This window comes from Cavia porcellus, unplaced genomic scaffold (assembly GCF_034190915.1).
Source record: "Cavia porcellus strain 051 isolate PalLab524CR breed Dunkin Hartley unplaced genomic scaffold, mCavPor4.1 scaffold_11, whole genome shotgun sequence".
NCBI lineage: Eukaryota > Metazoa > Chordata > Mammalia > Rodentia > Caviidae > Cavia > Cavia porcellus.
Genome location: NW_026947494.1, coordinates 67,286,385 through 67,302,207, shown reverse-complemented (window position 1 = coordinate 67,302,207; position 15,823 = coordinate 67,286,385). Strand labels below are relative to the sequence as shown.

Below are 15,823 nucleotides of genomic sequence, written 5' to 3'. Positions count from 1 at the left end.
TACCCAAAACCTCTGGGTTCAATTTCTAGCACTACGCCAAAGAAAGAAGGAAAAAAAAAAAAAAAAGAAGAAGAAAAATTAAACAGTTATATGACCCAGCAGGTTCATTCTTCCTAGGAATATGCCCAAGAGAAATGAAAACATATATCCATGCAGAAGTTCATACCCAGATAGTCAAAACAGCATTAGTCATATTTGTCAAGTAAAAACAACCTAAACATCCATCAGCTGAGGACCATGTTGACAAAATATGGTATATCCACACACTGGAGTATCACTCAACCTTAAAAAGGAATACAGTACTAATAGATGCTATGACACAGATAAACCTGAAAACATAAGTAAGACACAAATGGCCATGTGTTATATGACTTATTCTACTCATGTGAAAAATTCAGAATAGGCAATTCCACAGACAAACAAAACAGATTAACTATTGCCAGAACAGGGGGAGGAAGAAGTGGGGAGCTGATTGTTATTAGGTAAAAAGTTTCTTTTGGGGGTAATGAAATTATTTTGTAATCAAATGATGCTAAGAGTAGCACAATTCTGTGAACACATCAAAATGTGCTAAATTATACACTTGAAAACAATGATGTTAAGGCATAATCACTCAGCTAAAGAACAGAAGAATGACAGGAATAAAACAGCAACACAACTAAGGAATGAAGCAAGGTGTTGCCTTACTCCAGTACCTTTACTATGTTCCAGATTTACGCTGCCTGCTAGTAAACCAAGGATGAGGAAAACAACCAACACTCTCTGTAGGCTCCTTCTCCTTGGAATACAAACACTTGCAACCTACTTGTCGCCAGTAGGGAAAAGCAGCAAGTGTAAGCCATATAATCCAAAAGAATGCAGATGTTTATACTATAAATCCTTCCCTAGCCTACAGGCTTTTTTAACCTTCACTAAATACGGCACAGAAGAAACATATACTTTTCCAACTGGCTGAAATAATTCACTGTTCCCAATGCTAACAGTAATATTTCCCAAAAATTATTGTTTCTTAGTAATTTTCTTGCAATACTGAGGATCGAACCCAGAGCCTTGCCCATGTACATCACTGAGCTAACCCCCCAGTCATAAAATGCTTTAAAAATAAAGTTCTCAATAGCTATTTAACCATAGCACTTCTTAATCATAACAGTTTGAATTCTTTCTCAGACTCCTGAATTCTTTTTGAGATTTAAAAACTTTACAATAAACACTAATATCCTAAAAGAAAATGCTTTAAAAGACTATTACTATAATCACAGGAAATCTCATTTTCTGACAACTAAAAAGAAAATTCTCTAAGACACTAAATGTTTTGAGTTTTAATAACAATTTTTACAATTCAGGGAAAACCTAATTCCTTGTCAGTTATAACTGCATAAAATAACTAACAAAATTCAAAGTAATACTTGGCAGCAAATTGGGTTGAAGAGCACTGAACAGTTTCTTTTAATACATTATTCATATTAAATTTCCAAAAAGCAAAAGTAAAATCTGCATTATTATTACCTTATCTTTGGCTTCTGGCAGTGTGATTTCTCTAGGTTCTAAAAATGGTATTTCTCGAAAAGGAGGAACATATCTGACTATCTCTGGTACATAGGGTGTATGAAACAATGGTGGCATAGAGTATCTTCGTTCACCTGATAAAGGCACTATCTGGTTAACTACAGTTGGCTCTTGGTGGGGTGAATGGAATCGTTGCCGTTTACCATCAAGAGGCAGGTTTTTTTCATCACTTAATCTCCTGAAAACAAGCAACAGACCTCAGTGATTAACGAGACACAACTTTATGTAAATAAAAATTAATTAAAAATACATAAACATCCTGTTAACAACAATATTGTAACTTTCAGTAAGACCACATTATTAGCACATATAGAGATTTAAAATACTCATTTCAACACAAGAACTGTCTTTTTCTTTCTTTTTAAATGTTACCAGAAATCGAACTCAGGACCTGTGCTTGCCGGGCACACACTTGAAGCCACTGAGTTACATTCCAAGCCCAAGGTATGTCTTTCAAAACCTTTTAAAAATGAGCAGTAATTCAGCGGCATAAGCACCTGCCTTGCAAGCAGGCGGTCGTGAGTTCGATCCCCGATACCGATAAAAATGAAAAAGACAAAAAAAAAAAAAAAGAGCAGTAATTGTACTGCGAATCAATCATATACTCTAAATTCAGACACCTCCAGAAATGCTCATCTAAAACTGGATCATTCACTGGAATGGCACCACCCTAAACCTGGTAGACTGGATATACTAGGAGGACAAAAAAAGATTTGTCTCTTTTTTGTTCTTACTACTTTTGCTGTCTTCTACCACTATGAACTATTGCCCATCCGCCATGAACCACCCTGCCTTGGAGTCAGCCTATTATGGACTAAAACCTCTACAAACTATGAGCTAAATAACCTTTCCCCTTTTACTTTAGGGGGTGGGTATTTTGTCTCAGCAACAAAAGAAAAGTAATTAAGACATTAATGCACACAGAAATAAAACTACATGTATATATCAGGCTTGAACTACAACTATATATTAGTTCCAAGGTTTCATCATACCAGTGAAAACTTTATGGATAAAGTTCTACGTACAGGATCACTAAGAACCAAAGATCTAAACTCTTATAATAAGAAAGGTAAGCCTGGAGCCAGGGATATCGCTCAGCAGCATAAGCGCCTTCCTGGCAAGTGCTAGGTCTTGAATTTGATCCCCAGTACCAAAAATTAAAAAAAAAGAAAAGTAAGACTAAGTTGAAACAATATGGTGGCATATGCCTGTCCTAATTCCAGCTACTTGGGATAGGAAGATAGCAGAAGTAAGGATAGCCTCAGAAATTTAGTGTGTGAAACTTGCGGGAAAAAAAGTTCCAGCACATGAGAGTCCTTACATATAATACCCCAAACTACAACACAACCACAAAAGATGGGATAACCTTATAAGATACCATAAAGGTTTTTTGTACCATACTTGTATCTGCCTGTTCAGTAGGAAAGACCAAATTAAGAAACAATAAAAGCTTTAAAAAAATTAGACAATTGAAAATACTGGAAAATGAACTATTTTAGATATAGTAATACTAATATAAATTTCTTGCACATAATCAATATATTTTGTTATATGAAATACTGTTGTTTTTAGGGGAGAAAAACTACATGTTTTGGAGTAAAGTAAAATAACAACTTTCATATGATTCAGAAAAAAAATTAGAAGAAAAACAGGGAAAAAGCAGCAAATGAAAAAAGCCCAGCATGGAAGTATATACTTGTAATTTCAGCAAATGGAAGGCTGAGACAGGAGGATCAAGAGTTTGAGGCTGACCTGGGCTACAAATTGAGTCCCTTTCTAAGAAAGAAAGAAGAAAAAAAGGAAGGAAGGAAAAGAAAACAAATGTAGTAAAACTTTGACAAAACTACACTAAAAAAGGTACACATATGCTCATTCACTATTTAAATGTTTCTCCAAGTTTGAAATTTTCAAATTAAAGAATCAAGAAAGTAATTAGGACTGAGATTTAGCTCAGTAAAGAGTGCTTGCCAAGAATGAAAGCAGGCCTATGTTCAATGCACAGCACTGTAAGAAAGGGGAAAAAAACAAAGTACAGAATAAACTTTACAAGGTCAAAATCTCAAGGTTCAATATCTCAGAGTATGACTACCTTTGTACATAACGCCTGTACAGAGGTAATTAAGTTAAAAAGGGATCCTTAAAGAGGCCCTACCCCAAGATAACTGATATCCTCAAAAGAGTAGATTAGGGAGGCATGATGGGACATATCTCTACTGTCAGCATTCTCAAACAGGCTAAAAGAGGACAGAAAATTCAAGCCCATCTTGGAAAATTGGTCAAGACCCTGTCTTGAAATTAAATAGGGCTGCAGATACAATTCAGTAAGAAGACCCTGGGTTCAATTTGCAGTACCACAAAAAGGAAAAAAAAAAGATTAGGAGACAAAAAACAAAGATATGCATATATAAGGACACAGTGAGAAAATGGTCAGAAGAGAAAGGGGATGTGAAAAGAATTAGGATGTGTTATATACATTACCAACTACTCATGATGAACATTATCATCAACTATAAACATGCTCTAATAAAAAAAAAAAGTTTTTAACATGGTCATCTATAAGCCAAGAAGAGAGGCTACAAAAGAAACCAACCTTGCTGACATCAGGATCTGGACTTGTATCCAGAATTGTGACAAAAAAAAAACACTTTTGTTTCAGACACCTAGTACGTCTATAGTAGTACACTGTTATGGCAACCACAGCAAATAAAAACAGACGGTGATCTCATTTGCTAAAAATCTCAATTTAAAAGTAGCTATCTGAATAAATGCAGCTTCATTTCAACTATAATTTATAACAACAGGAATAACTCAGTAGAAGAATCCCTAAAGTTTTACAAATGCAAAGCAATTTTTAAATTGTTACTCATTTTAATACACACGTCCTACAGAATAAAAATCTAAGGTACAGTATCCATAAAATTTTACACAAGGTAAATTGATATACAGTTCTTAGAGCGCCAAAATCTCCTTTTAAAGTAACTGAAAACTACTTACTTCCTTCCTCGAAACATTGGGGACGCTGAAGTCTGTATTGGACTGACACTTCCATACGTTAGTTGCTGTAATGACACAGCTCTAGATAAGCTATCAAAAACAAAGAATAGTAGTAATATATATATTTTTTTCCCTAAGAACAAACTTCAGAAAAACTAAGTATTTCTCAGATCAAAAGAAAACGAGAAGCAGTAACATTTTCCCTATCATCAAACATTTCATACAAAAAATGTTTTATGTCAAAGAGAAAATGACTATACTTACTCTACATTCTGGAAGTTGAACTGTGCATCTACAAACTGCTGCTGTGAATAAAAAGTTGGTGACAGGGCAAAGAAGTTATTACGCTGTTGATGGTTTGGAGTGAAAGGCAGGCGACCCAGCATTGAGTTCGGAAACATGCTCCTGCTCACTGGAAGTACACATGTATTCTTCTACCTACAATAATTTAAAAAGATAAAACTGTATTACTGTATCTTCAAAATACTGCACTGAACTCTTTGAAAATTAACTGCCATATAAAAAATTAATTATACAGTTACTAATTCATTGTTATTTTTAAAAGTTGAAATAGACAGCACACGCCAATAATTACAGCATTCTGGAAGACTGGGCAGGAGGATTTCAACTTCAAGCCCAGCCCAGACAATTTAGTGGATCACAAGTGGTCTCAAAAAAATTTTTTGAAGACTAGGGTGCAGCTCATCGCTGAGCCTTGCATTCAATCGCCAGCACTGCAAAAGAAAAAAATACTTATTTGCAGTTGTACTGTAGGTTAACAAAAATCATGAATTTTAAATCTACATTAAGTATATTATTCAGCTAACATCAAAATATACGCATTATCAAACATCAACTTTAAAAATCAAATATTACCACATATACTATAAAAAAGAACACTAAAGAGACATTTAATGAAATCCTATAATTTTTTTTTAAGAGTAGGAATATTTATTGAGAGAAAGAAAGCTTCTGTCTGAGAGAGAAACAGAAGGGGTCCTCAGTGGGTTGACAAAGATTCTGTATGTATTTTCCTGGGAGTTTTATAGAGTAAAAGTGAGACGGGTCTAAACTGGGAAAAGCTGGGAACTAGCTATGTTTAGCCAATAAGATTAATAGCTCAGGTAAAATTGATTACAATGGGAATAAATGGGTAGGTAAGTCACACAGAAAGTAGGCATTCTTAGAGATCAGTGACTCTTCCCTAGAGATTGGAATGGTGACTTCTCAAGGTCTTAATCCCACTTAATCCAGACTTAATCCCACCTAAGAATTATACTTAAGGGTGTGGTTGCATTTGTTTTGCCTTCTGTTTTGAGATCTGGCCTACAGCAAGATATGTGTGTCTCCTCCAAAGTCATCAGACATCCGGTCCTCTGTGCTGGCTTCTTCAAAGGCCTAGCCCCCTGTGTGACTGCCTATAATATTTCTAACTAGCTCAGTTGCTTGTAACTTACATTCCCCAGTCTGAAGAAATATCCCTACCAGACGTGAGGGAGAAATGGATGATGACCAATCTGGTTTATTCAGCTGAAAAGGGACATAGTTGTTGACTGGCAGTCAGAGATATTTTACAGAAGGTCTATCTAAAGGCCTTCCTCTCTAGACAGCAGGCAGTTTCACCTTGGGCTTTAAGTCTCTATCCAAATATCTCATTGAGGCCTCCAAATGATATAGGGAATGAAACTCCCAACCTACTGCAAGTCCAGTCGGAGTTTGGGTTCTCTAAAATTGAAGAATGAATTTTAGGAACAATGGAGGTTAAGAGTAGGAGTACTTACTGAGAGAAAGAAAGCTTCTGTCTGAGAGAGAAACAGAAGAGGTTCCGAGTGGGTCGCCTAAAATCCTACAATTTTGACGCTTATTCTCAATTTAATACATAAATGTTTCAGTCATGAAATCAGATTCCTGGGATTTGGATCTTACTTATTTGGTGAAATGGGAGGGGGTCTTGAAGCAGGGTCTCACTATGTAATACAGGCTGGGCTCTGAACTCGCTTATATAGCCCAAGCTAGCCTCAAACTCACAATCCTCCTGCCTCAGCCTCCCAAGTGCTGGGATCACAAATGTGTGCCATCATGTCCAGCAAAAATTTATAAATTTAAACATTCTTCTCCACATAGTTTATACAGAGGATTTAGGATATAACTGCACATTCCTGCAACCCAGTACTCTGGCAGGCTAAGGCAAAAAGATCAAAAATTCAGGATCAGCGTAGCCAATTTAGCAATATTAAGACACTATCTCAGACTAAGAAAAGGGCCAGATATACAGCTCCATACAAAGGCCCTAGGTTCAATCCCCAGTATTGCAAAAGGAAAAAAAAAAACACGTTCAATAAAGGAGGTATGTGATGGCATGGTGACACATGCCTATAATCCAGGTACTCAAGAGGCTAAAGTAGAAAGATTGCCAAATTGGGGGCAAATCTAAGCAATTAAGCAACACCCTGTCTCAAAAATTAAAAACAGTTAGGGGTGTAGGTCAGTGGTAGAACATTTGATTAGCATGCACTAAGCTCTAGGTACAATCATAAGGGGGACAAGAATAATTCAACAAGAATAATTTTAAAACTAAGCAAAAATTGAACCTCCAGGTCACACACATTCTTAAAGCAAATTTGAAAATTCTTCTCTGAACAAAATTAGAAAGTATCCATAAAGTAACAACTGCAAGTCCATCATGAAGAAATCAAGCCAGCTACAGCTACTTGATCAACCTGCAGTGAAAGAGGGGGAAAATCTGGAAATAAATACAATGTCAAATGAACAGTCAAAAAAAAAAAAAGACTAACAAAACTGAAAGCAAAACTAACAAGCAAAGGGAAAAAAAGGTAACACTGAGGAAACTTATTAAAACAAAAAGGATAAACTATTAGGGCAGGAATGAGGTTCACAGGTAACAGAAAAAAACAATAGAGAAGCAAACAATGTGGTCCAACATCCAACATTATACCGAAAGTCCAGAAAGAATAGAGTAAATACAAAAGAAATTACCACACAAAACAGGAAAATGTCCAGGACTAAAAGACATCAATCCCTCGACTGAAAGACCCAATGACTATAAAGCACAATTTAAAAATATACTGTATCAACGGATTGTATGTTGAAATTTCAGAATATGGGTAAGGTTCATAAAAGAATCAAAAGGAGGAAAATGCTTTTAAAAATTGGGAATCACAGCATCTTTGGGAGTCAAGCATGCTAGCACACAACTGTAATCTCAGCACTTAGGAGGATGAGGCAAGAGGATTGCCACAAATTCAAGGCCGGCCTGGACTACAAAGCAAATTCAAAGCTACCCTGAACTACATAGTGAGACCTTGTCTCAAAAAATAATAATAATAACAATAATATTTTAGGTTTCCTCATGACAACACATTAACTAGTGCCATCAAAGCACTAAGGAAAATGCTCTCAAGCTTTACTTCTATCCCTTACTATGCTATCAATGTAAGAAAAATGAAGTCCTATGTAGGACACACAGAAAGAAAATTACTGAAAAGATGGCAAAGAGAAGATAACAGCTCAAAATTAGACTAGGAGGATAGAGTTTCAAAAAGATATTATAATCAGGCCTGGTGGCAGACACCTGTAACCCCAGCACTCTGGGAGGCTGAGGTAGAAGGATCACAAATTCTAGTGCAGATTGAGCAATGTGGTAACTTAGTGGGTCCCTGTTTCAAAATAAGAAAAGGGCCAGGGATGCAACTCAATGCAGAGGCCCTGGATTTAATCCCTATGCTAAAAACTAAAACAACAATGACAAAAGATATTCAGTAAAATCCTACAACTCTCAGGAGTCATCCAACCTCCCAAGCAGGGAGACTGATGGACCCCAGAAAACAGGAATCAACCAGTGTACATTGTGCTAAAAGGAGGGTCACTTTCATGTTTATAGCAGCACAATTTATAACAGCCACATCTTGGAAACAACCTAAACGCCCATCAACTGAGGGATGAATTTTAAAAAATGTGTTATTTTTATGCAATAAAGTACTACTCAGCCACAAAGAATGATAAACTGGACCTTTTTGTAGGTTTATGGAACATACTCATTAGTGAAATAAATAAGACACATGGGTAAAAATCATATTGTTTCATTAGGGTGACAAGCCAAAAGAAAAAACTATGTATATGTTTATGTAAATGTATATAAAAAAGTAGTTAAGATAGAGTACTGATTTCTCTGAGTTTGCTGAAGAGAAAGATTTGTACTGGTATTATTTGGACAACTGAAGGCAGCTGTCATGTGCTCTGGGTGAATGATTTGAGGATGATAATGCGCAATGTATGTACCACTGTTACCCCAATTGATGTGCGCTGAAACTTTATTATAGTTTTTTCTATGTTTGAATAAAATGGATTTGAACAAAAAAAAAAAGGAAGGTCACTAAAGAGGGAAGCCACGTGGTCTATCAAAGACAGATACAACTAGTAGAACAAAAACTGAAAGAGCTAAAAGGTTCTGCCTATGGCCCCAAAAATAATGCCTGAGAAAACTAAAATGAACTTGATATATACATAACAGAACAAGATTAATTTTGATTAACACAGATCTCATTTTGACTTAGTCTTAAATATCCAAAGGGAAAGTATAATCAAAATTATAAAGACCAATAATAAGTCAAAAGCTTGGCTAAATAGAAGAGGGCAATTCCGCCAATTAGCACTGACTTTGTTAGGAACAAACACTAATACTTGTGATAGGTAAATCAATTCCACCCAAAGACATATTTAACTTGTGCTAAGAGATACTAACTTGTTAGCTACTAAGTGGAGGGCAAAAGCTAGGCTAAGACTGTGAATGGTACCAAGTGGCTCTATACACCCTTCAGTCTTGGTTGCCTCCAGGGTGGATAGGAAAATGTACATTAGGTCATCTATGGGTTCACAAGGGCACTAAGTTAAAATCATAGATTAACCACAAATTAACCAGCCAGCTTCCCTATCTTGAGATATCAATGGAACAGATCATTTTTCCGCTAGTACGATTATCTGGCTGCTATCTTTATTCCCCAAACAGCACACTGAATCTCTAACTACACACAAAGAAGGTATTTCATTATTAAATTCAGAAGCAAAAATCATGAGAAAAGCCACTTTACAAAACCAAATGGCTCTAGATCAGTGAAACCTTTTAGAGACAAGTACCCAAACTGCAATCAAAACCCATTTATTTATCACAAAGTGCCAACACTGCAGTTAAACCTGAATACGGAAGTTTTAGTTTAGAATAAACAACTCATATATCTTTTGTCTTAAAAGAAAAACAAACAACACATGTGCCATGGTGAGACAGGCAATTAGGGTGTGGCAAGCTGGCTGGGGAAACAGGCATGATCTGTGAATTACAAGATGCTGAAACACATAGGCAGAACAGTTCCCAAAGCCTTGCACAAGGACTTCTCATGAGAACTCATGCAGGCTGAACCTGGTAGCAGCCTAAGGCATGGGATCCCAGCAGTCTCTCAGGATCTAAACTCAGAAGTTTGTAGAAATCTGAGTTTCCTCCAGATGGGATGGCATAAAAGGACACAGATACTATGAAGAGCTCACTATCGGTATCATGGCTTCCTGCACATCCACCCAGCCTGTGTCCCCTCAGGTATACTTCCATCTTGCTTTGTGCTCTTTTACTCAATCCCACCTCACTCTGCAGAGCCAGTTTTTCCCTTACTCTTTGCTTTCACTTTTTCAAATAAACTGTCACCATTCTTTTACTCATTTTATTCAGTTCTTTGTTCGAGACAGAAGAACCTGGAATCCAACACCAGAAGAAGATCCAAGTAACATCTATTTGGCAAGTCACTTTTAGAAAAGGACTTCCCCAGCAACAAGAGGCTCACCACCACTGCCCTAGATGTTCTAATGGCAGCACAAAATGAAACCTGTGCCATTACCAAAACAAAATGTTGTGTGTTCATTGCTGACAACTCTGCAAATGTGTCCTCTGTATTATATGATCTATGCTCACAAACCATTTTAAGATCAGACTGTGCCACAAGCTTTAACAACTGGCTGACATCCTGGTTCCCTGTAACAATCTGGTGGGAGAAGGTCCTCATTTTTCTGGTTATGGTACTGTGCACTTTGTTGAGAACATTCTTTTCTGTTGTATGATTGCTGTTATGAGCAATTGTCTTATACATCTTCAGCCTCTAATTCAGGCAATCAAAAGATGATGGTTCTTCAAAAAAAATGGAACCCAATTTTTATGTCTCCTTTAGAACACTCAAGATGAAACTTTAGGCCCCTGCCTAGGTAGGATCAATGTTCCTTCCTCAGCATGAAATAGTTACTGAAGACAGTAACTGGGTTCTCTTTAAGCATAAGGAATTAAAAGGGCGGGCAGGTAGTGAGTTAAGATAAAATAAAACTAAATAAAAAGGAAACAAGAAAAACTGAGCTTTTTTAAATTGTACTTTTGACCAGGCGTGGTGGCGCATGTCAGGAGGCTGAGGCAGGAGACTTTGAGGGCAACCTGGGCTACATAGTGAGTTTAAGACTACCCTAAATTATACAGCAAGATCCTGGCTCAAAAAAACAAATAAATTTTAAAATTTGTACTTTTAAGAAAAACTGCAGCTTCAGCCTTGGCAACCCCCTTTCAGCTACAAAGGAATTGCTCATTCCGTTTCTACCTCCAAATGATCCTCTTTTACCCATAAACAGACTACCCTTTTGGAATTTCCCATAAAAACAGATCATTCTCTCTCTATGGGTGGGTCATTTCCTCTTACCTACTGGATAAGACTAAGATTATAGATTATTATTAAATTAAGTTGCCACCATGTCAAACACGCAAAAGATCCTTAGTTCCGAACTACATTGTATCTCATTTCTCTGAGCACCCACACTCTACTCCTGTGTACATCCTATGTCTGTATCTGTGATAAACCTCCTCATGTCTCTTTAAAATGTATTTGTGAGTGTTGGTTACAAATATGCTACTAAAAAGGAACTTTAATGGTAATATAAAAAAGGAAACATGATCACAGATTTGGTTCTTATAATGATTAAATATTCAGACATAACTAGTAGTACTTATTATTTATCACTTTCTACGGAGTACTATATTTAATTATATGTCACTTGTTATAGATTTATATGATTCTATAATTTTTTAACAGAAGAAATGAAACCTAAACAGTTATAGGACATTAAGTGATTGTGGTTCTGGGAATTGAAACTACATGAATTTGAAAAACTAGAAAAGTCAATAGGAAAAAAAAAAAAGACAGACCTGGGAAGAAACTAACAAATCACTCATACAGACTTGTTCTTTGGTGTTTGTTTTGTTTTTGTTTCTTTTTAATTCCAAAGGATTAAAATTTTCTAGACTGGTCACAGGTAGGTGAGGAAGTAATCATCATCAATCTTGTCCCAAATGTCTGGCTAATTTTCTTTTCTTTTCTTTTCTTTTCTTTTTTTTTTTTTTGGTATCAGAGATCAAACTGAAGAACTTGAGCTTACCAGGCCAAGCGCTTCAGCCAATGAACTAAATCTCCAGCCCCATGCTTGACTAATTTTTTAAAACTTATTTACTTAGGGATCCTAAAGCCTTCACGTTCAGTGTATGCCCACCCAGTCAAAATAACTAACTTGCCCAGATCAGGCTCAAATTTGTAATCCTACCTCAGTCTCCCACAGATTATATATAGCTGGGTTTACAACATGTAGCAGCACACCTAGATCTTACTGCCAAATGCGGGTCAAAAAAAAAAATTATATCTAGAAAACAAAGAGTTTGTCAATTTCTTTCAGCCAGTTCTTATTTCTTTTTACAGGAGATTTAAAAGAGAAGAAAGAAAAAGAAAATAAGCATGTGCTGAGACTGTACTCCCCTGAAGTTCACTGATAAGAGGAAATAGACACATCTTTTGAAGTAAAGGATTCTTGGGAGTCCTTTATCAAAAGTACATTCAGTAATCATGGATTGCAGTTAACACTAACAACTAATGTCTTATTCTATCCTTTGACCAGGAGTAAAAATGGATTATTTACTCTGCTTCCCTAACCTAACTTCCCATAAAATATAATTCCTATTCCACAGCATTTAGGAGAAAATGACACTAAACATGATTCATGGTAATGATCACTACTTGAAATCTCATCTTAGAATAAAAATACTTTAGATCTAATCAAAAGAAAGCATTATTCAGAAAAACTAGAATTAAAATGTTCCACTTTCGATTTTATTGAAATCAGTTTACAGCTTAAAACTTAGACTGCTTTTTTTTTAAAGAGAAAAAAAACAAAACACAACAGAACAAAGCAGATCAGAACAAAACAATGCAAGCAACACAGGTTTTCAAAACAAGCCAACAGGAAACCAACAGTGGCTACCACAATGCTAGACTGCTTTTATTAATACCTATAAATACTATGTTTTTCTCTAGACCAGTGATGGGGAACAGTTTATAGCTTTCAACAACACACAGCCTGCTGAGGCTCGTGTCCCATAAGTTTGCCACCTCTGCTCTAGACCCAAATAAGATAGATACACACATAATACATATGTACATGTTGATTCAGATTTGAAGATACAAAATGAGATTGTAACCCAGACCACACCTTATTTCTATCCCATCACATGAGCAAATCCAAACATGAGTCAAAGTTGCATCTCTGACAAGAACTATAATACAAAGTTAATAACCAAATTCTCCCGGGGCTAACAGCTCAAAAATGCTTAATCTGGGGCAGACACCTAGCTCAATCTATCCAAAATTCCCAGAGAACCACTGATTTTGGAATCCCTACAAAATAAAACACCTGTCGGGGTCTCCTCAACAAAAATCTTGGTTCTCACATCAAACTCTTAACCAAGTCAGCCTTTAAAAGAGAATCATTCCTAGGAAATTCAATCAACAGTACCTAACGCTCTCCAACACAAGTATGCTGCATGATCAGCCAGAGATCAGGAAGTAAACCAAAACCTCATGAATTCCCGTTCCTTTTTCTAGCACATTTCAACAATAATTTTGATAAAAATAAAACCAAAGCAAGATTAACAATGTGAGGGATATTTCTGAAAGAAAATAGTTTGGCTATGATCAGTTTAAATCTTTTATGTTGTTTTCATTTTTCTTTTTGTCAGCACTGGGGATTGAATCCAAGGCCTTCACATGGACATCATGGGCTGGACATCAACAGCCCCCCCCCTTTTTTTTTTGAGACAGGGTCTCATGGAGTCATGCTGGGCTTGAACTTGCAATCCTCCTGCCTCAGCCTCCCAGAGTGCTGGGATTACAGATGTATGCTACCACACTAGGTTTCTTTATATTCTTATGAAAATGTTCTTCACTAAGTATAGATGACCTATACAAAATATTATCCCACATTATGTGAAATAATGGTAGATATGACAAGCTTCATGATAGAGAAACTGCAGAGACTGATAGTATCCTATTTTTCTTTAAAAAATTAAGTTTTATCTGTACTTCTAACTATAAGATAATCTAGGTAAAATTTGAACTCTTTTTAAAACCACTGTCTGGTTCTTCCTGTAAAGAGAGACCCCTGAAAATTGCTTCTTAAAATATTGTTTCCTCAGTAAGTTTGACTCACCAGGAAATTATACAGGTTCATTTGTAAACAGTCATTTCTGAGACAAGATAGTAAGTTTACAAAATATTTCCTAGTAATATAGTACTTTATCTTAAAACTTACACTCTGGTATTTGTCCTCAATTTGAACTCTCCAACTAATTACCAAACATTCAGTGTTACAAAATTCCTTCATCAGGATTCCTTGGAAAGCAAAATCTAATACAACATATACAACTGTACCGGCTAAAGCAAGTTATCTGTCTACTTTGTCCAAAATGTTTTGATCTCCTAAAAACACTTTTTCCTCCACAACACAAAAAGTTCAATTCCTAAATCCTGCTGTCTCACTGTCAAAACCATCTCCAAGACTTTCTTTTTTAAAAATCAAATTCCAACCAAGTGTTTAAAAAGGGTCTAGTCACCAGGTGTCAAACAAATATTTCTTAAATGACTGACAAATGGCCTGTTTCACATGAAGTCTAGATGTCACAGGGCATGTCTAGAGCAGACATAATATGAAGCTGTCCACATGAACAAAGTCCTATTACTGTTACTGGGTACTATCCAACACTTAAGCCAGAGCCTTTGGACTGTTAATCATACTTAAAACCTCGTGAATCATACAAAACCATTGATACTTGTATGCTGCCTGCCATAGAAACACACAGACCTAGTTTTCCTTCACAAAATCACATACTGTATACCTGTTAACAAGATGGCAACTTAGCTTAAGTTTTGTTTCCTTTTTCTCTTTCTTTTCACCCTATTTACACCATTATATGTAATTATTTTAAACAACTGAAATAGATGAAACAAGACAGAAAACATAAGTAACCCAGAAACTGTGAGACACATAAGATCCTTGCGTCCTTACCGAGAAAGAGCTCAAGACTCCACCTACAAAGGCTGATTGGGTAGAACTAGGTCCCAACCTGTGGTCCAGTGAAGAACTACGGCAATTCCTGCCACTTAAAAATCTTTAAGAAGAATGCCTTTTAAAATCAATCTGGACCTTTACCTCCGCCGCCCTATGAAACACCGTGCAGAAGTTCCGAGCCAATCTTCTCGCTTCGGTCCAGGACGAGAGGCAGAAAAACACTTGAAAGAGGCCCTGAAAGTCCAAGTAACGACGCGGCGGCCCGGGGCCTACCTCCCGGAGCTAGCCAGAACCGCCTAAGCAAAACAAAACATGCATTTCAGCAACACCACACCCACCAATACGGCCCCGCACAGCCGCGCCCTTCCGGGCCCAACTCACCTGGCCGGCAGTCGGGGAGGCGGCGTAGCCCCGCGGCCCAACCGAGGCGCGGAGGCAGTGCGGCTCAGGAGGACCAGGCCCTGCTCCAGTTCCGGCTGGCGACCTACGGCCAAGCGCCCCAGCGGAGAAAGACAGGGCCGACTAGGGCGTACAAGTTCTCAAGAAGTATTAAAAAGAGGAACCCAAAAAGTCGCCGAGAAGGAGGCGCAGAAAAATCCGGAAGATAGACGTGCCCCGGATGGAAATGCCCGACAGCAGGGGAAGATCACGCTTCCGGCGGCCGCCTGGACCCCTACGGAGCGCCCGCTGCTGGAGTGCGCAGGCGCACAACGGCCCTGGCCCGGGGGCGGGGCGGGGCGGGGCGGGGCGGGGCGGGGTCGCCGCAGCAACCAGACTTCGCTGGCCTTAAGTAAGGGTCTTTGCAAAATTAGTGAGGTGGTACCTCCTCGAG

General features: G+C 37.4%; 1 protein-coding gene across 6 annotated transcripts in view; it reads right to left on the bottom strand.

Annotated features, from left to right (window-relative positions):
• The window catches only part of Tent2 (terminal nucleotidyltransferase 2), a 69,780-nt gene extending 54,230 nt beyond the window's left edge, over positions 1-15,550 (bottom strand). For 2 of the 6 annotated variants that reach the window (XM_063258418.1, XM_063258423.1), the window contains exons 1-4: positions 15,133-15,284; positions 4,825-4,998; positions 4,561-4,650; positions 1,507-1,744 (exon numbers count right to left, since the gene is read on the bottom strand). In XM_063258418.1, the coding sequence (XP_063114488.1) occupies positions 1,507-1,744; positions 4,561-4,650; positions 4,825-4,961 (465 nt within the window). In that variant the 5' untranslated portion in view covers positions 4,962-4,998; positions 15,133-15,284. Of the gene's footprint in view, positions 1-1,506; positions 1,745-4,560; positions 4,651-4,824; positions 4,999-5,155; positions 5,295-14,988; positions 15,285-15,372 lie in introns of those variants that run through there. The other 4 variants (XM_063258422.1, XM_063258419.1, XM_013146621.3 and 1 more) reach the window with 4 other exon arrangements.
• Between the last annotated feature and the right edge of the window lie 273 nt (positions 15,551-15,823).